This window comes from Lacerta agilis, chromosome 7, assembly GCF_009819535.1.
Source record: "Lacerta agilis isolate rLacAgi1 chromosome 7, rLacAgi1.pri, whole genome shotgun sequence".
Taxonomy (NCBI): domain Eukaryota; kingdom Metazoa; phylum Chordata; class Lepidosauria; order Squamata; family Lacertidae; genus Lacerta; species Lacerta agilis.
Genome location: NC_046318.1, coordinates 84,875,820 through 84,896,614, shown reverse-complemented (window position 1 = coordinate 84,896,614; position 20,795 = coordinate 84,875,820). Strand labels below are relative to the sequence as shown.

The 20,795-nt window shown below is 50.4% G+C and overlaps 1 protein-coding gene and 1 non-coding gene across 2 annotated transcripts in view; one reads left to right on the top strand and one right to left on the bottom strand.

Annotated features, from left to right (window-relative positions):
• Positions 1–19,406, top strand: part of SLC39A4 (solute carrier family 39 member 4) — a 33,368-nt gene extending 13,962 nt beyond the window's left edge. The window contains exons 3-12 of the mRNA XM_033155979.1: positions 354–558; positions 1,551–1,867; positions 3,819–3,990; positions 4,974–5,146; positions 6,438–6,605; positions 7,339–7,443; positions 11,272–11,329; positions 13,318–13,470; positions 14,547–14,734; positions 17,833–19,406. Coding sequence (XP_033011870.1) covers positions 354–558; positions 1,551–1,867; positions 3,819–3,990; positions 4,974–5,146; positions 6,438–6,605; positions 7,339–7,443; positions 11,272–11,329; positions 13,318–13,470; positions 14,547–14,734; positions 17,833–17,961 — 1,668 coding nt within the window. The 3' untranslated portion in view covers positions 17,962–19,406. The remainder of the gene's footprint in view (positions 1–353; positions 559–1,550; positions 1,868–3,818; positions 3,991–4,973; positions 5,147–6,437; positions 6,606–7,338; positions 7,444–11,271; positions 11,330–13,317; positions 13,471–14,546; positions 14,735–17,832) is intronic.
• Positions 12,392–12,464, bottom strand: TRNAR-CCG. The gene has a single exon. It is a non-coding gene; the product is annotated as a tRNA-Arg (tRNA).
• Positions 19,407–20,795: the final 1,389 nt, after the last annotated feature.

The following is a 20,795-nucleotide window of genomic DNA, read 5'->3' as shown; positions in this document are numbered from 1 at the left end:
TGCTAAGACAGAAAAGCCTCAAGACACACTGGCTTTTTCTTATTGCTCCCATCGCTAAATTCCCACGCTTCCGTTCCTTTTTCTCCTCCTCCACTGCCATCCGCTGTTATTCCTCTGCCTCACCATTAAATTAAGTACATCGCTAGACATTCTTCAGCCACGGCTGTCAGGGTGGCTTGCAAAATAAAGCACAAATAAGTAGCTGTGATTCCTGCCTTGCAGCGGGTTGGACTAGATGCCCCTTGGGGGTCCCTCGCAGCTCTAAAATCCTAGGATTCTGTGAAATAAGTTGCTCCGCTGAGCAGCCTCAGAGGCTCAGCCTGTCGCCTGACCTCCTCTCCTCTCCTTCCCAGCCCTGTGCAGGAGTGGACCAGATCCTGGAGAGCAGCGCACGGATCTCCAGGCAAGTAGCCTCGGACCCAGCTGGGCGGGTGCTGGCAGCTGTTGCCTACCATGCCCTGGCAGGGGGCTGCTTCCATGCCCTCCCCCCCGAGCACTACTTTGTGGAGTATATCTTTGGGCGCTACGGCAACAAAACCAGCAACCTCACCTTGGCAGGTAATTTCATCCCACCATTGGGGAATGTGGTACTGGGTGAGGAAGGCGAGGGTTTGGGTGGGGAGGGGAGTCTATTCGGTCCTGAGCCAGGCAGGAGGTTTGCTCCGAGACGTCCCTGCTTCTGTGTCTGTTGAGGATGAGCCATCTGCCTTATCACAGAGTCATAGAATGTATGAGTCAGAAGGGACCCTGAGGGTCATCTAGTCCGACCCCCTGCAAGTCAGGAGCCACAGCTAAAGAGTCCCTGACAGATGGCCATCTGACCTCCGTTTGAAAACCTCCAACAAAGGGGAATCTACCACCTTCTGTGGGAGTCCATTCTACCAGAAAGGTCTTCCTGATGTTTAGATGGAATCTCCTTCCTTGTCACTTGAAGCCCTTGGTTAGAGTCCTTTGGTTAGTGGCCACTACGTCCGCTTGCGGCAGTGAGCTTTGTGAGTTAATGGTCCATCTTTGAAATACACCCGGGCAGTGCTTCCCCCCCCCTAAAAAAATGTTTAGGGGTACTCTCATTTTGACTCAAGAGAATCACCATTTTATCGTTCATATCGGGGGAAATAAATACAGTAAATGGACAAAAGTACAAAGATTCACAGAATGTTTAGGGGTGTGCGTAGCCCCAGAAAAAAAGCACTGCACCCGGGTGTGTGACGTAGCTACAGAATCCAACAGACAAATGTCGAAAGCTCAGCTGGGGACTCTGTGAGAGTGCTGTTGAGAAATTAGCAGTGCAATCTCTCTAATCCATGTCCACCGAGAAAATAAGTCCTGTTGAATTCAATGGGCCTTATCCCCAGATATGCGGGGGTTAGGATCGCAGCTGAAGGCTATGAACCTGAAAGTCCTTGGTGGGTGCTGCTGCTGCCACAGCTCCGTAAGTCTTTGAGAGAGGGCATGCAAAGAGCTCAAGGAGTTGGGTTGGTGGTAAATCCACCTGGCAGAGATCCTGAGGGCATCTGGTGAGATCAGGGCCCCGTCTGTGTTTGCAACAGGCTTGACCAGGCTGATGGAGCAGCTGCAAGTGGGTCCGGAGGTTTCCCATGCAGGACACGACCACGAGGAAGCTGGGCACGATGACCACAACGCGCTTGGCAGCCAGCACGACCACGCGCACGAGGGCACCACGCACAATCACCCTCACGATCATGGTGACCACGAGGATCACGAGGACCATCACCACGCCAATGACACGGACCATCACCATGGCGATGAAATGGGCCACCTTGGGAACCGAACGGAGAAGAACACGGCCCGGCGGAGGCGAAGTCTGCCTGGAATGGGAGAGCAGGACGCGGACGTCTGGGATACGGTGAGGAGCATTTTCTATCCCATCGCAAACATCTAAAGAGAGAGGCCACTCGGTGGTTCAAGGGTAGGATCTGCTCAGGAGTGCCAGCTTGGCCCTGCAACCATGGGTGCCCAGATCCGTGGGTACCATGCAGCGTGCATGGCCCTAAAAGAACCAAGGTCACGAACAATGCTATGCCAATCACACAAAAATCGTAACCGGCTGATAAAGTAGTCTCAATTTTGCATCACTTTTACATATAAACAGATATAATATAGAACTAGAACATAATTATACACGGGTACAACAATTCAACTGAAAATATGTGACATCAAATGTCGATATGTATCACGAGATCCACATAATACAGATAAAGGTCTCAAGGCACACAAAGTCAAGCGTAAATGTGATTCATATAGTCTTGCCAGTCTGCAACATGAGAGTTGCCACAGGGGGTATGATAGACGTTGTGGAACATGACAAAGGTTGTAGACGCTGGCAATGGCACTGTAGTCTCGCCACTCCAAAAGATACAGGTGAAGTTGCAGGGTATGATGCAAAATTGAGACTACTTTATCAGCCGGTTACGATTTTTGTGTGATTGGCATGCATGGCCCTGGCAACAAAATTTATGGGTGCCTGGCCCCTTCATGGGGAATTGTGTGGGTGCTCAGGCACCCAGGGAGTTGGCACCTATGGATCTGCTAGATAGCAACCATGATCATGCTGCTTGTTAGTTTCCCATCCCTGGTCCAGGGCTCCCTCCATCTCTTCATATTCCACAAGGGAAAGGAGAATTTGACTTAAAAGTCCGATGAACGTCTGACGTGATGAAGGCGGGCACAAAAATGCTTTTAAATAAAAACCGAATCAATTTCCACATGGTGTGGAGGGGGAGAGGGATGTTGCCTTGCCCTCTGTGTATCAGGTGAGGTTGGGAACAGGTGATTTTCTCATGAAGGACAGAGCCCAGGAGCAGATGATGAAATTCTTTTCCCACTCCACGTGCTTCGTCAGCGCTTAGACAAGAAACTGAGAACAGGACTCTGATTCTAGCTGTGTTTTTTTGCCAGGCAGCAGCCAGGCGTCTGTGTGCATTTGTGTGTCTGCCCATTAGGATTGCCATCTGACCAGGGGAAAAAAGCTAGACTGGCCTGCTCCTGTGCCATTCACGGCCAGCTGACCTGTAGAAATCAGCAAGGGAACCTCTTTGCCGTGTTACGAGTGACAGAATTCCTGCATTGCGGGGGGCTGGACTGGATGACCCCTTGGGCCCCTTCCAACCAATTCTATGGTTCCAGAATTGAAGTGTAGGTGGGTTCCCATGAGGCAAGGCGCAGCGATAACAGCAACAACCTTTATTGAACTACATCAGTGTTTTTCAACCACTGTTCCGTGGCACACTAGTGTGCCGCGAGATGTTGCCTGGTGTGCCGTGGGAAAAATTGAAAAATTACTTTATATATAGTCAATATAGGCACAGAGTTAATTTTTTAAACATTTTCTAATGGTGGTGTGCCTCGTGATTTTTTTCATGAAACAAGTGTGCCTTTGCCCAAAAAAGGTTGAAAAACACTGAACTACATAACTGGGAACCAGGGGCAAAACAACAGCTTATATACATTTCTGAAAGCCTGGGCCACTCCCACTCCCAACGTGATTGGCTATCTAAACTTCCAAGCTGCGAATCACAACTCAGAGTTCAAGGGCCAATGGCAGAGGCCCAAATCCTGAAACATTCTGTGATTGGACATCATGTATTGAATCAGGAGCTCAGAATCCTTAGTCCAGACTCAAGCTCAGGCAAACACAGACCACGGAACACATAACAGGAATCACCTGGTTCCAGTGGCTACAGATCAAATGGATGCCAAAAGCATGGTGATAGGGGCCATTTGAAGAGCTGGCAACCCTAGTCTCCTTTGGATCTCCTTGTGGCTCACTCATCTGGGGGGCATGTCTTTATTTCCAGGTCTGCCTCAGCCCCAGTGACCTGTTTGAGGTTTACGGGATCGACGAAGGTGCAGGAATCTCCGGCCCTGATTTCAGCCGCGTGAGCCCAGCGCTGGTGCAGCAGCAGCTGAGCAAAGCCTGCTCTGCCCCCCGGAATGCCCCTGCCGACGGGCGGCTCACCACCGCGCAGAGTGAGTCCACCCACCCTTAAAAGGGAACTGGTCTCTTAAGACGATTAGGAAACAAGCTGCTGATTTCCTGTAGGAACCTGTCCAGTTAAAGGTCTGGGCTTGAGGTCCCAGTAGTTGGCAGCTTTCGAGAGAGCCATGCCATGGAAGGGGCTAAAAGACATTCCACTCCCACAGTGGCTCTGTTCTATCTCCAGCAGCTGGGGATTGCAAGTGGGGAGAGTCCCGATCTTGCTTGCGGACTCCAGGATGAATAAAAGAAAGCATAGTTAAACTATGGAACTCCCTCCCACAGGAGGCAGGAGTTTAAAAGAGGATGAGACAAATTCATGGAGGAGGAGTGGGTTATCAATGGCTACTAGCCAGGATGGCTGGGCTTTGCCACCATGATGGGAGGAAAGAATGCTTCTGAATCCCAGTTACTGGAAGGATTCGAGAACAAGAGATGTAAGGCCCGGAGAATCCATTTATGCTGACCAATAGTCAAGCCCCATATGTTAGGCATATAGTTTAATAAAATAATAATAATAATAATAATAATAATAATAATAATAATAATAATAATAAATTTATTTATACCCCAGCCACTTTGGGCGGCTTCCAGCAAAATATTAAAATACAATAATTCATCAAACATTAAAAATTTCCCTAAACAGGACTGCCTTCAGATATCTTCTAAAAGTCAGACACTTGTTTATTTCCTTGACATCTGATGGGAGGGTGCCACCACCAAGAAGGCCCTCTGCCTGGTTCCCTGTAACCTCACTTCTCGCAGGGAGGGAACCGCCAGAAGGCCCTCGGGAGATGGACCCCGGTCTCCGGGATGGATGATGGGGGTGGAGATGCTCCTTTTGGTATACTGGACCGAGGCCGTTTAGGGCTTTAAAGGTCAGCACCAACACTTTGAATTGTGCCCGGAAACGTACGATGTCATCTTCTGAAACATTTAACTCTTTCCCCGCAACTCCTCGTTGCCCCTCTTCCAGAATACATCTACGGCTCGCTGGCGACCCTGCTGATCTGTCTATGTGCTCTGTTTGGCATCGTGGTCCTCCTCTGCACTACCTGCATCAGCGCCTACCAGTATGTGATCCAGCTCTTCGTCAGCCTGGCGGTGGGATCCCTCACTGGGGACGCCATGCTCCATCTCATCCCCACGGTCAGTTCACACGGCGGGTGGAGCTGTTTCTGGTGGTGTTGAGGCTGTGCTCTCTGGGCGGGCTGCACACAATCCAACCTTTCCCTTTAAAAAAAAAAAAATTAAGTTTCAATTTTATCACCTTTAAACAAATCCTTATTCTAGTCATTACATATTTTCTCAATCCAGCTTCGACTTCCCTCCCTCCCATCTCATGGTTTCCATAATTCATTAGTAAAGGGACCCCTGACTGTTAGGTCCAGTCGCGGACAACTCTGGGGTTGTGGCGCTCATCTTGCTTTACTGGCTGAGGGAGCCGGCATACAGCTTCCAGGTCATGTGGCCAGCATGACTAAGCCTCTTCTGGAGAACCAGAGCAGTGCATGGAAATACCGTTTACCTTCCCGTTGGAGCGGTACCTATTTATCTACTTGCACTTTGACGTGATTTCGAACTGCTAGGTGGGCAGGAGCAGGGACTGAGCAATGGGAGCTCACCCCATCACAGGGATTTGAACCTCTGATCTTCTGATCGGCAAGCCCTAGGCTCTGTGGTTTAGACCCCAGCGCCACCCGCATCCCAATTCATTATTACTTTATAGCATTTGTACATTATCCCATTTTCGTTTCTTTCCTTCTGTTAATCACAAATTTTTAAATAAATATAAAAAGGTACAAATCATTAACATTGAAGTCTTTTTACAACAACCCTGCTAGTGTTGTTAATTGTTTGCAATTGTCAGATATTGATCACGCTGGTTTCCGATTTTCCCGGTCAGCCTTGCCAATTCTGCATACTCCATTATCTTCGTCTGCCACTCTTCTAGCAATGGAATTTCCCTGTTAGTTCCATTTTGGGGCTAAAAGAGTCCTTGCTGCTGTTGTCGCATAGATAAAGAGTTTTATATCTCTCTTTGGGATCTCATTCCCTACTATACCTAACAGAAATGCCTCTGTTTTTTTCCACAAATATGCTTTTAAACATTTTCTTTAATGCATTATATATCATTTCCCAGTAAGCTTTTACCTTACTACAAATCCGCCACATGTGATTAAAAAATTCCCTCCTTTCACAATTCAGCCTTTCCCAATTTGGTTTCCCCTACCCAGTGCTATACTGCAACGCCCATCCGCCCCCAGCCAGCACAGCGGCTCTCCTGACAGCATCACATGGCCACAATGGGTGCTGGTGTGGATGGGAGTTGTAGTGTGGCAGGTTTCGAAGGCACCAGCTCATCGCAGGGATTTGTGGCCTTCAGAAGCTTCTGCCTTGCGCCCTGAATCAAGCTGTGCCTCCCCTCTTATGCCCGCAGTTCCTGGGTCTCCATTCTCACTCCCACGGCGAGGGCCACTCCCACGACCCCCACGGAGCCGAGGGCCACAACGTCCTGTGGAAGCTACTGGCTGTGCTGGGGGGGCTCTACCTCTTCTTCCTCCTCGAAAAGTTCTTCATCCTCCTGGGGCACTCGGACGATGACGAGGTGCGTTGGTCTTCTATCGGTCCACATTCACCAAGCTGGCTGCTAGCTGTTGGCAGCGGTGGGGAGGAGGAAGGGAAAGGGGCAATCACAGGGAATATGGCACCCTGAGCAAGGCCGAAATCTGGCGCCCCCAAATGGATCTTCTCATTTATGGATCTTCTCTATTTGGCACCCCTTCTGCTCGGCACAACCCACAATGCCCGAAATCCAGGGCCGAAAGGAGCTTGCAACACACGCTGTCTCCATAACCTGGGGCAGAAGTGGGGAGCCTCTGGCTTGCAGGCCCATCTGCAGAGGCATTTTTTGGGTAGCGCAACCGGTGCAGCCGCACTGTGCGCCTTGCTGCAGGGGGCACCAGAGCATGGCTGTAGAACAGAGTGCAAGAGGTTGAGGGGGGGGGAAATTTAGCGTCGCACAGGGTGCCACTGAAATTTGAGAGCCCAAGGTCTGCCACTGCAATATTGGCCTAATGTGGCCAGCGAGTCTTTTTAAAAAAATAATTGGCCACCTCTCCGTCAGCTGACATCACCCTGATGGGTGGGTGATGTCAGCTGATGAGCGGGGTTCAATCCTATGGGGAACTGTGGTGCCTAATTGATCCCTGTAGAAAGCAGGATTTAACCTCCTGCTCATCAGCTGATGAACAGGGATTGAACTCCTGCTGGGTTGCCTAGTAACTGCACGGGTCCAATCGGATGCCATGTTCCCTTGTATCTCCCACCAACCCACCCAGGAGCACAGCACAGGGCACCAGTGCGACCACGGCATGTCCCTGCAGCTCTACCAGGACGAGATGAAGAGGAGGAAGCGGGAGAAAGGTGCTTCTCACGCTGACCTGGTGAGTGGCCTGCCCTACGTGCCTCCCCCTGGGATTGGCATCCCTGCCGGTGAGATGCCGCCCGTCTCTCTGGGTTTCTTTATGCATTTCTGGGATGAGTCAGAGGCTAAGCCAAGATTACTCAAAATCCTGGAGAAGAACCCCAAGCATAAGTAAGAGTCGGCATGGCAGCTTTGGCCAAGTTGATGCCCTCCAGATGTTTGGGCAGGGGCTGATGGGAGCGGTAGTGAGAAACATCTGGAAGGTGCCGGTTTGCCCAACCCTGCAATGTTGTATAGATCAGGTGTGGCCAACTCCCAAGAGACTGCGATCTACTCACAGAGGTAAAAACTGGCAGTGATCTACCTCCTGTTTTGGGGGGTTCAGGTCAAATTTGTTGAGGTATTTTTTTTGGAGGAGGAAAGCCCAGTTATTTAGGGGTTCAGGGCAAAAATGGTGAGCTTATCTTAGGGGAGACAAATTTGTTGAGCTTCTTTGGGGGAGCCAGTAATCTACCAGTGATCTACCACAAACATCCAGTGATCTACCGGTAGATCATGATCTACCTGTTGGACGTGCCTGGTATAGATGAAGGCTGCTCCTTTCACCCAGGAGACAAGTCCTCATGGACACTTAGAATCCTAGAGTTGCAAGGGACCCCGAGGGTTATCTCGTTCAACCCCCTGCAAAACATTAATCTCAGCTAAAGCATCCCTGACCAGTGGTCACCAAACCTCTGCTTGGAAACCTCCAAGGAAGGAGAGCCCAACGTCCAAAGGAGCCTGTTCCACTGTCAAACAGCTCTTACCATCAGAACGTTCTTCCTGATGAAGTTGGCATCTCCTTTCCTGCAACTTGAAGCCGCTGGTTGGAGTCCTAGCCCCTAGAGCAGGAGAAAACAAGCCTGCTCCCTCTTCCACGTGACAGCCCTTAAGATATTTGAAGATGGCTAGAATATCTCCTCTCAGTCTCCTGTTTTCCAGGCTAAACATACCCAGCTCCTTCGACCATTCCTCATAAGGCTTGGCTTCTAGACCATTGATCATCCTAGAGCAGGGGTCCCCAAACTAAGGCCCGGGGGCTGGATCAGGCCCAATCGCCTTCTAAATCCAGCCCGTGGACAGTCCGGGAATCAGCGTGTTTTTACACTGGTAGAATGTGTCCTATTATTTAAAATGCATCTCTGGGTTATTTGTGGGGCATAGGAAATCGTTCATATTTTTTTTTCCAAAATACAGTCCGGCCCCCCACAAGGTCTGAGGGACAGTGGACTGGCCCCCTGCTGAAAAAGTTTGCTGACCCCTGTCCTAGAGTGTGACTATGACTTCAAGTGCCACTAGACGTCTGTTGATGCAGCCTAGAAGAGCATTCGCCTTTTTTCCCCTTTTCCTTTTTTGCTGCTACATCACACTGTTGACTCATGTTAAGTCTTGATGAAACAAAATAGAAAATTCTTTCCAGTAGCACCTTAGAGACCAACTGAGTTTGTTCTTGGTATGAGCTTTCGTGTGCATGCACACTTCTTCAGATAGCTTGTCTTGATGAGCCAGTGAACTCTGAGATACCCAGAGGTGGGCAAAGAGCTGCTTCCGCCCGTATTCCGGCATTCCAGCAGCTGTGAGTGATCTCTGGCAAAAAGCAAGAGAAAAAGTCTGTGTCCAGTTCTGGGCACCACAGTTCCAGAAGGATACTGACAAGCTGGAACGTGTCCAGAGGAGGGCAATCAAAATGGTCAAAGGCCTGGAAACGATGCCTTATGAGGAACGGCTTAGGGAGCTGGGTATGTTTAGCCTGGAGAAGAGAAGGTTAAGGGGTGATATGATAGCCATGTTCAAATATATCAAAGGATGTCATATAGAGGAGGGTGAAAGGTTGTTTTCTGCTGCTCCAGAGAAGCGGACACGGGGCAATGGATTCAAACTACAAGAAAGAAGATCCCACCTAAACATTAGGAAGAACTTCGTGACAGTAAGAGCTGTTTGACAGTGGAATTTGCTGCCAAGGAGTGTGGTGGAGTCTCCTTCTTTGGAGGTCTTTAAGCAGAGGCTTGACAGCCATCTGTCAGGAATGCTTTGATGGTGTTTCCTGCTTGGCAGGGGGTTGGACTGGATGGCCCTTGGGGTCTCTTCCAACTCTAGGATTCTAGGATTCTAAGTCCGCAGCAAAAATAAATTTCTGCCTTCCTCTTTCCCCTTTCCTCCAATTCTGTGCCATGCCTTTATCCAGAACCCAAGCATGATTTACCAGCCCCACCTTATGGTGGAAGGTGGAATAAAGATGTGCGGGAAGAAATATGTGGCTATGTGAAAATGCCTCACACTGCGCCAGACTATTGGTGCATCGAGCCCATTATTGTCTTCTCTGGCTGGCAGCATCTCTCCCAGGTTTTCTGGCAGGGAAGGGTATTTTCTCTGTCGCCTGCCACCTTCTTAACTGGAGAAGTCAGGGATTGAACCAGGGACGTTCTGCATGCAAGGCAGGAGCCTATTCCACTGCTCCACGGTGCCTCCCTGTTAGGTTAAGCTCTTGCTGCTTAACTCCCGTGTTAATTTTTATGTTATTTTTTTAAGTGGGAGAAATCAGCAGTCTGAGTCAGTGGGGCATTTAATTGAAGAATTAAAATAAAAACAAGCAACAGTGACCCAAAGTGTACAGCAAAAATAGGTAGTGGTCACATCCCAACTCTTTGGCCCCTAAAATCAGCTTGGGTGTACGATCGCTCTGTTGTTCTGTTTCCCAAACAGGAGAGAAGTCTGCCCCCCAAAGGTTTGCTTTTTTAATGTATGCTTTAAAAGAAAACAAAAACACCAACCTTTTCAAAAATGTTACGATTTGTTTTGGGAGAGGACGTGGAACTGTGTTCCTCACCTTTTAATTTAATTTCAATTTATTATCACAGAATCATAGAGTTGGAAGGGATCCCAAGACTCATCTAGTCCACCCCCCTGCGATGCAGAATTTCTCACATTCACATCCCACCTGCCCACCCAAGGAGCTCAAAGTGTTGCACGCGGTTTCTCCCCTCCCCATTTTTTTCCTCACAACAACTCTGTGAGCTGGGTTGGGATGAGGCACAGCGTCTTTCTGAGTGGGGCTTTGAACCCTGGTCTCCCAGGTCTTAGCCCAACACTCCAACCATTACACCACAAGCCTCTGCTATTTTGAGGGAAGCACTCTCGACGGAGCCATAGATGCTCTGTCTGGGGAAGACCTGCAGTTCCCATAGATACAAAAAGCTCTGCTCTGAAGGCTGGAGATACACAATATTCTGCTTATTATGTTGAAACCTGGCTGTGCAGAAATGCCTCTTGTCTGGTGGCTGGAACCCACTGGTAGGGCAGGTGGCAGGGAGCCCAACAGCAGGGGGCGCCAATCAGTTTTGAGCTTCACCCCCAAACTCCTTGCTGAGTTCCAAGGGGGAGCAAAATTGTCTAGATGCGGCTTTGGTTCCTGCATTGCAAGGGGTTGGGCTAGATGACCCCTGGGATCCCTTCCAATTGTACAATTCTATTATTCATTGCAGGTGTTTAAGCAGAGGTTGGATGGCCATCTATCCGAGATTATTTAGCTGAGATTCCTGCATTGAAGGGGGTTGGACTAAATGGCCCCTGGGGTCCCTTCCAGCTTTAGAATTCTACGATTCTATGAATCGCCTAGCGCTTTCGTACGTAGGTGACTCTTTAAATTTAATTAATGACGGTACTAATAAAATGGAGGGCTCAGGAAATGAACAGAAGGCAGGGGCTGTGCCTCGAAAAAGCAGGGCCTTTTTTGCGTGGCCCCAAAGTGGGACGCAGGCTGCTGCTGTCTTGCATTCCCTTTTTCTACCTGCCTGTTCTTTCTTAATAGATGACTGCTGAGGAGGCAGATTTCAGCCAGATGCGGAAGAAAGAGAACCTCAGTCGGGGTGAGCACCAGCAATGTCCTGTCCAGCAACCAGATGGGACTCTTCCTTAACATGTCCAGCGTTTATTCTTGTTAATCTTATCATTTATTAAATTTGTAAACTGCCCTGTACCCGTAAATCTCAGGATGGTTCACAACACAACATCAAGAAGCTGCTTTGATTAAACGATTCTCACATTTCCATGCACCAGGGCAGGTTATAACAGCCAGAAATGCCATTCTAAAAACAGGAAACCGTTGTAATAATGAAACAAAGGGCCTGCTCAGAGCAAAACCATGTTCACAATCGTTCACGACGTGTATGTCGCCTTTCCATAGTCAACACCATGCTCAAGGCAGCTTACAGAGACAGAAATATTTGTGCAAGTACAAAACTGTAACCAAAGTAGTCCTGAGCGATGTGTCAAAGTGGGCACGACGAAATCAAACAATCCCCGCACATGTCATAATAAGATCTAAAAAATCAAGGCGCAGGGAATTGATACCAAGAGCAGCAAAACGAACATCTGTATAGTGGAATCTTGACCCCCAACGTAAACCCTGAAACGATACCCCACCCCATGAGTCTGTGGGGTTTATATGAGTTTTCCCTCAGTGAGATCTCTGGGGGTTTGTATCCTGCGTTTTTGATGAAGCCGGTCTCGAGGGCTGGAAACGTCATCGCTCTGCAATGCAAGCAAATCTCCGTTGTGTCCTAAATCAGTCCCCCCCCCCAACCTGCTGCCTTCCAGATGTTTTGGACTACAACTCCTGTCAGCTGGTGATGTAGCCCAAAACACCTGGAGGGTACCAGGCTGAGGACGCCTGTCCTAGATTGTCAGCCACTTTCTGATGGCGCCCAAATCATAGGTCCAAACCTGGCATCCCGCTTCCCAGACACACCTTTGGTTCCCCCGCAGCCAAGAAGTTGTCTGAATTGGCACTCCAAACCTGCCCAACTTCCCACCTTGATTTAACCCTCCTCCTCCTAATTTCCGATATCTGAGGTTTCCTGTCCGCAAATTTCCCTCCTTTCGGAGGGAGGGGGGAAAAAAAGAATTCTCTTAAAACAAAAGAAGCTAGCCGACCCAGGTGGGACTTGAACCCACAATCCCCAGCTCCGGAGGCTGATGCCTTATCCATTAGGCCACTGGGCCACTCCTGCCACAGTTCACTCTCGTTTTTCAGAGCAAATGGCGCATTGTGTTACGGGCTGAATCCCCCAGCATGGGGGGGGGGGAGCCCTCGGGGAGGGTCACTGACAGCTCACGCAGAATTGCTCTGCATGCTTTCCAGAGGCTGCCTCTAGCACATGTCGCCTCCAGCAGGGTGCAGGGGCTGAAGGCTGCCGGCTGGGAAGGAAAATGCAAAGGATTTCAGGGCTTCTGTTCCACACACACTGCTCTCTGTGTGCCCTGGAAGGGGTGAGGACACATGAAAGGAAGCATTCATTTCTGAACTGTGGAACCCGCGGGAAGCAGTGAGGGCCACCAACTTGGCCGGCTCCAGAAGTGAAATAGGCAAATGAGTGGAGCATAATGCTTTTGATGGAGCAGAATGCTTCCATTTGTCAGAGTGACGCTACTGAAAATCCCAGTTGCTGGAAACCGCAGGAAGGGAGAAGAAGGCTCTTGTGCATGAATCCTGCTTGCAGGTTCCCCAGATGGGGCATCTGTTTGGCCACTGTCAGGACAGGTCTATTAGGGAGCTCTGTTGGAATAGCAGAACCTCCCTGCCCAGGGACAGTCTATCTCCGAGTACCAGATAACGGGGGACAGCCATTAGAAAATACTGTTGCGCCCAGGTACTGCTGTGAGGTCTGGTTGCTGGACTAGGTGAGCCATTGGCCTGAGCCAGCAACAAGGCTCCTATGTAGAACCTCCAGGTGCAGAAGCAGTCTACCTAGATTCCTAGTTACTTTTGGCCACTGGGAGGACAGGATGCTGGACTAGATGGGGCCACTGGCCTGATCCAAGAGGTTCTGACGTCTCCCATTTGCTCCTCCCGCAGAGCTGAGGATGTTGCCGTACATGATCACCATCGGAGACGCCATCCACAACTTCGCCGACGGACTGGCCGTCGGCGCCGCCTTCTCCTCGTCTTGGAAGACGGGTCTGGCCACCTCGCTGGCGGTCCTGTGCCACGAACTGCCCCACGAGCTCGGTGAGGAGGGGCTGGGCATCACATGGCCCCTAAAGGCAGGGTGGGGATTTATTCTTTTGCGGTGGAGGGAGCTGGTGGGCAGGCAAAAAAGGAAGTCCTTCTTCACGCGGCACATAGTTAAACTGTGGAACTCACTGCCACAGGAGGCAGGGAGGGCCACCAACCTGGGTGGTTTTAAAAGAGGATTAGATACATGAATGGGCTATCAAGGGCTACTAGCCAGGATGGCTCTGCTCCGCCCCCCATTGTCAGAGGCAGTGATGCGCCAATTGCTGGAAACCACAGGAGGGGAGAGGGCTCTTGTGTTCGAATCCTGCTTGCCGGTTTCCCATTGGGGCATCTGGTTGGCCATTGGGAGTTCAGGGTGCTCAGTCTTCCCCATCCTGGCGCCCTCCAGTGTGGTGTAGTGGTTAAGAGCGGTAGACTCGTAATCTGGTGAACCGGGTTCGCGTCTCCACTCCTCCACATGCAGCTGCTGGGTGACCTTGGGCTAGTCACACTTCTCTGAAGTCTCTCAGCCCCACTCACCTCACAGAGGAAGGGGAAGGAGAATGTTAGCCGCTTTTGAGACTCCTTCGGGTAGTGAAAAGCAGGATATCAAATCCAAACTCCTCCTCCTCCTCCATATATGTTGTACTATGACTCCCACCAGCCTTAGCGCCTGGCTGTCGATCATGGGAACTGCAGCGCCTGAGGGGCACCAGGATGGGGAAGGCTGAGCCGGGATATGCCGCACGGTGGCAAAACCAACGCGGCAATTCTGCTTTTCCGTTCAGTGAGGCAAGCGCTCAGAGTGGGTTGCTGCAAGCTCCTGATAAGGCAGCGTCGCCTAGGAGGTAGATCCTGGGCGGCTTCCGAGCAGGGACCTGAAGGCAGGCGCCTCCCACCCACCCCCAAATGTTAGGGACGTGGGGGTCTCCTTCAGGCTGCGTGGTACCTGACCGACTGCCGCCACTCCTAGCAGAATCACGGAATTGTAGACCTACAGGGGAACCCAGGCATCATCTAGTCCAACCTCCAGCAGTGCAGGAGTCTCAGCTAGCGAATGGCTGACCACCTTCTTCCCGCCTTTGCAGGGGACTTTGCCGCGCTGCTCCACGCCGGGCTGACCGTCAAGTGGGCTCTGCTGCTCAACTTCCTCAGCGCCCTCACGGCCTTCCTGGGCCTCTACATCGCGCTTTCTGTGTCCACGGGAGAAGAATTCGAGGCCTGGATTTTCACCGTGGCTACTGGCCTCTTCCTCTACGTGGCCCTGTGCGATATGGTAAGTAGTGAGAGTTAGACCCCTGGCAGTTGTTCTCCTTTTCTTGCTGTTCTCCCACCTTATTATTATCATCATACTACCCTATACCCACAGATCTCAGGGCGGTTCACAACAGAAAACATACAATTTTTAAAAACCTACAAAATAAAAATAAAGTCTGTAATGCCTGGAAACGATGCCTTATGAGGAACGGCTTAGGGAGCTGGGTATGTTTAGCCTGGAGAAGAGAAGGTTAAGGGGGGATAGGATAGCCATGTTCAAATATATACAAGGATGTCATATAGAGGAGGGAGAAAGGTTGTTTTCTGCTGCTCCAGAGAAGTGGACACGGGGCAATGGATTCAAACTACAAGAAAGAAGATTCCACCTAAACATTAGGAAGAACTTCCTGACCGTGAGAGCTGTTCGGCAGTGGAATTTGCTGCCAAGGAGTGAGGTGGCGTCTCCTTCTTTGGAGGTCTTTAAGCGGAGGCTTGACAGCCATCTGTCAGGAATGCTTTGATGGTGTTTCCTGCTTGGCAGGGGGTTGGACTGGATGGCCCTTGGGGTCTCTTCCAACTCTATCATTCTAGGACTCTAGGATTCTCCTTAATTCCAGTACGTTTTCTCTTTGGGGTGTTCCTGATACGGTTATTAATTCCTCGTTATTAGACTATTTCAGTACCCTTTAACATGTAACGTAAACAGACTTTTTTTTGACTGGGAAGCCTCTTTGAATGAAGGACGGTATATAATAATAATAATAATAATAAAAATAATAATAATAATAATAATGAAATAGGTGTGGGGATTTTCTGTACATGCCCAGGATCATTTCTTGTGACTACCAGGTGTCTCACCTGGATGTGGGTGGGTGTGGCCAATGCACACTGGGGTCACAGTTCTGCAGCGTCACCATTTCAGGTGACCTCCTTGCATAGTATCGTAGAGTTGAAAGGTGCCCCCAAAGGTCCTCTAGCCTAACCCCTTGCAATGCAGGGATCTCAGCTAAAGCATCCCTGACAGATGGCCACCCAAACTCTGCTTAAAAACCTCCGAGGAAGGAGAGTCCACAGCCTCCCGAGGGAGACCGTCCCACTGTTGAACAGCTCTTACGGTCAGAAAGTTCTTCCTGCCATTAAGTCGGAATCTCCTTGTGACCGGGATCCGTTGGTTCGTCCTGCCCTCCAGAGCAGGAGAAAACAAGCTTGCTTCCTCCTCCACGTTCTCCATCCATGTATGAGGGGTTCACTTCTTTTATTCAGGGTATAGGTGTCCTTCCAGGAAGAAGAAGAAACTTTTAAAACCCAGTTAAAGTGGTCTAAAATCCAACGCAAGTTTGGAGGGTGCAGGCGGTTTATAGAACTGTAGAGCTGGAAGGGACCGCCAATATCACAAGGGCTAGGTAAAGGTCAAGGGACCCCTGACCGTTAGGTCCAGTCGCGGACGACTCTGGGGTTGCGGCGCTCATCTCGCTTTACTGGCCGAGGGAGCCGGCGTACAGCTTCCGGGTCATGTGGCCAGCATGACTAAGCCGCTTCTGGCGAACCAGAGCAGCACACGGAAACGCCATTTACCTTCCTGCCGGAGCGGTACCTATTTATCTACTTGCACTTTGACGTGCTTTCGAACTGCTAGGTGGGCAGGAGCAGGGACCGAGCAATGGGAGCTCACCCCGTCGCGGGGATTCGAACCGCCGACCTTCTGATCGGCAAGCCCAAGAGGCTCAGTGGTTTAGACCACAGCGCCACCCGCGTCCCTATCACAAGGGCTACTTTCCACTATTAGGAAAGGTTACAGCATTTGGGGCTTTTTAGTTTAGGGAAAACACGTGTAAGTGGGGAAATGACAGAAGTGTATACAGTTACAAATGGTGTCATAGGAGCCAACTCCAGGAGGCCGTGGGTGCTTGGGCACCCACAATAATATAATTTTGGGGTCCGGGTACCCACAAAGTCAATGTCACCAAGTCAGCTGGCAGTGGTGCTGCCTCTGAGAGGGAGGGAGTTCAGCTCCACCTTCGAAAGCCAGCCAGCGAGGCGCCGTTTTCTGGAGCGGGGGGGGGGGGGAGGCTCAGACACAGAAGCAGAGTCTCTCTGCGTCTGAGTCCATGCGTCGTTACCCACACATGTAGCGTGTGTGCCGTCACACATCTGCGTTGTGGCGGTGGGCACCCATGATCCTGAGGGCGAGTCGGCACCCCTGAACGGTGCAGCGAAAGTGGGTGATAGAACTCATGACTATACAGTGAAGCTGAAATACAGTGAAGCTGTAATTCGCTCAGGCAAGATGTCTCTGAATGTACCAGTAGCTGGGAGTCACATGGGGGGCGAGAGTTGCTCAGGCCCTGCTTCTGGGCATCCCATAGTCACCTACAAGGAGGACAGGATGCTGGACTCAGTGGCCTGATCCTGCCATCTGCCTCTTCTTATGCTTGATTATTTATTTGTTGCTATTATTATTATTATTGTTATTATTATTATTATTATTATTATTATTATTATTTATACCCTGCCCATCTGCCCCACTCTGGGCAGCTTCCAACAGGGTATTAAAAAAACAATAAAATATCAAACATAAAAATCTTGCCTAAACAGGGCTGCCTTCAGATGTCTTCTAAAAGTCAGGTAGTTGTTTATTTCCTTGACATCTGGTGGGAGGGCGTTCCACAGGGCAGGCGCCACCACCGAGAAGGCCCTCTGCCTGGTTTATATCTCACCTTCTCTTCCAAGGAGTGCACCGTATGGTACACAGTTCTCCCTCCCATCTCAATTAATCCCCACAACAACAGCCCTGCGAGGTAGGTTAGACTGAGAGGCAGTGGCTGGGCCAGGGAGCTTTGTGATGGCCGAGCGTGGGTTTGAACCTTGGTCTCCTGGGTCCTAGTATGATGCCCCGACCACTGCACCATACTGTCTCTGATGTACACAAACAATAGATGGCAGGCATGAATGAGCTCTGTGGGCAAATTCTTGAGGAGCGGGACAAGGAAGGGAAGGGAAGTGAAAGGAAAGAGGCAGGTTAAAGAATTAGACTGAAATCGGGGGCACAAGGAGACTGGGGTGGTGGGACCCATTCTGTGGTGCTCGCTAATGTCCTCTCTCTGCTCCGGTTTGCAGCTCCCGGCCCTGATGAATGTGAAGGATAAGCGCCCGTGGCTCCTCTTTGCCCTGCAAAACGTGGGACTCTTGGCTGGCTGGGGCATCCTGCTGGTCCTTTCCATCTTTGAGGACAGAATTGCACTTTGAGCGCAGCCGGGCACCTCTCGCTTGCCTGCAGGCGTGGCGAGGTCTGGGCTGTCCTTTGCCAGAGACTAGAGAGTGGGCGGACAAAGGCCCGGCTGTCATAATCCTCAAAATCAAAGACTGGGGAGTTTCTTTGCCTTTCAAGCAGAACAGGGATGCGAGTATTGGACCTGTATCTTCTTGGCAGCAGACGGCAGAACTGTGAGACAGGTGTAAAATACTCAAGCAAGTTTTATTTACAACCTTACAAACACAAAGCATGTGGGTGTTCTCTTTTGCAGGCAAATTCAAACTGCAACTTCTCCTCCTTTTGTACTCATCACCAGCTGTATCTAACCAGCCCAGAACTCACACCCACAGAAACAGTTCTTAAAGTTACAATCATTTTTTCTGCTTCTTTGCAGAATGACTCCTAACAGCGACCACACAGCCGCCCATGCCCACAGCGCTGCCATGCAACGGCTCCCCTCTCCCTCTTCTCCTATTTATTGCATTTTCACACGCCACCCCAATCTCCGAACGGTGCACGTTTCCAGGGGTTGCAGGCATGCTTAACTCAGGATCTGGGCTTCCTTTGGAAATGGGGCACAGCGGAGACTGTGGCGTCTCTATGATATATGGTTTATTTACATGTCTACACAACCTGAGTCTAGATGGGCAGATAGCGGAATTCCAGCTAGGCTTGGTTCCCATCTACGATGGCTGCTTGCCGTCTTTATTTGAAACACAATGCCCCCCGAGGCTGGGCAAGGGAATGGTCATTGGGCCAGTGAAGGGGCCCTTCTGAGTCTCTGGGGCCCTTCTGAGTCTCTGGGGCCCTTCTGAGTCTCTGGGCTGACCGCTGGTGTGAATAAGGGACAAATTCAGAAGCCAAAAGCTAGTCCTAGCTGGGTAAATCAAGGGGAGGAAAGCTACTAGTTCAAGGGTGAGAGACCAGGGGTTCGTCTCGGGTGTGTCCTGTTAAAAGCATCTTAGCTGGCGGGGCCACAAAAGGAAGATGCTTCTCTGCTTGGGACCCTGGAAAGACTAGCATGACTTATATTAAGACAGCCCTCTGGGCAGGACACACGCTGGCTGGGCCTGATGGGAATTGTAGTTCAGAACAGCTGGAGCAGCTCCAGTTTGGCTAAATCAGGTGTAATAATTCTGCAGGGATGGAATTAGGGCTATGCTTGTGGGGCACCCGCACTGGGCGCTGAGCCGAGGTGCTTGGCTTTGGGAAGGATGCATGAGGCTCTGACAGTGTCTTACACACCTTCTGCCTTCTTCCCAAAGCCTAGTTAGTGCTTTCCCAGCTTTGGAAAGGAGCTAGGAGGGCTCTGGGACTCTGCCAGAGCCCTGGCACCTCCTTCCCAAAGTCTGACGCCTCCTTAGCCACCTTTGGGAAGGCACTGAGAGGGCTGGGATGTCAAATGTTGACCTCACACAGGGTGTTGTCGGGGACTGTACTGAGGAGGGCTGCACTGAGGAGGAATGGTGGGAGCCCCCCCCCCGCTCCTGCCCCTGAATCTTCCCAGGAGCAGGAAGGCAGTATAGATTTGGAACAGTAGTTTGTAGAGGGATACAGTTCAGAAGGCAGAAGCTGGGAAATACTGGATGGGGAACAGCCAGGAGAAGAAACACTGGGGGAGAGACGGTTAACAGATTCACTGTCTCTGGAAAGCATTCCTCCGCTCTCCCCAAGGTCAAGAAGAGCTGAGAAAGTGGCAAACAGAAAGCACACAAAGCACAGAGGGGACAAGCTCAGATTACAAGATGTAGCAGTGATGTGGATTAATAAGGACGTAAGGGGGTGGGATTCTTAATTGGGAGCACCACCATTTCTAGGAGATGGGTTCTTTGTTCTCTCGCTGTGATCATTAAAGTTTCTTACTGATAAGAAGACTCCTTTGTTCTGCTTATCTACTGCCGGGGGGGGGGGAGCCAATTCCCCGCAGCCTGACAAGTGCCATAGTACTCAAGTCCACTACTGAATTCCGTAGTTGTTCTATGACTCAATTTCTATCTCACATTTGAGGAGCCGGCCCGACCGTTTGCCCTTGGGGTGAAGGAAAGTGTCGTCCCTTTCTCGCCTTCCTTCGAAAACTCATCTGCTGGGTTTCAAAAGAGAGGTGCTGCTGGATCTCAAATCAGGCTGGAAGATGCACCTTTTGATTGAAAGACCTGCCTCTCCCCCCTTACAATATGTCTGAGGTGGGGCTGCAGATAATTCAGCGGCAAGGACTCTGTGGCTCTCCGGTCCTTTTCCCTTGCTGCTGCAAATTTGGCACCTGGAGCCCAGCGAAGAAGCCCAGCCAAACTTTACCTTTTCTCCTTCTTAACATCATGTTCTTTCCGAATATTGTCTGGGAGCTGTGCCGTCTTTCTGCCCCCAGATCCATAAGGTGCTGTCCAGAATCCAGGTGTAGGGATCTCTCTGCCCTGTCCCTGGGCACTGCCAAAACAAAATCGAAAATTCTTTCTAGTAGCACCTTAGAGACCAACTGAGGCACTGCAACCTGGGCACTGCAACCATCACACAGGCTGCGGTTGACAGATGGGTGACCAATGTAGCTCCTTTGTGTGGAATCTACTGTTTCTTGTCTTGTCAATGGTAAATAAAAATCTGTGGGTTTTAAGCGTTTCTCTTTCCTTGCCTTGCAATGCACATTTGGATCAGGGAAAGAGCTTGCGGCTGCAGAGGGGAGGGTCCCAGGGGAGAAGTCTCTGGGCAGATATTTATGATGGACCCCAAGCTGAGAGGCTAAAATGGGAGACACACAACTCATTTCCAACTACAAGGGTGTACACGCAATTGTAATCAAATCATTATTTGTTTGTTTGTTCCCCTGCCCTTC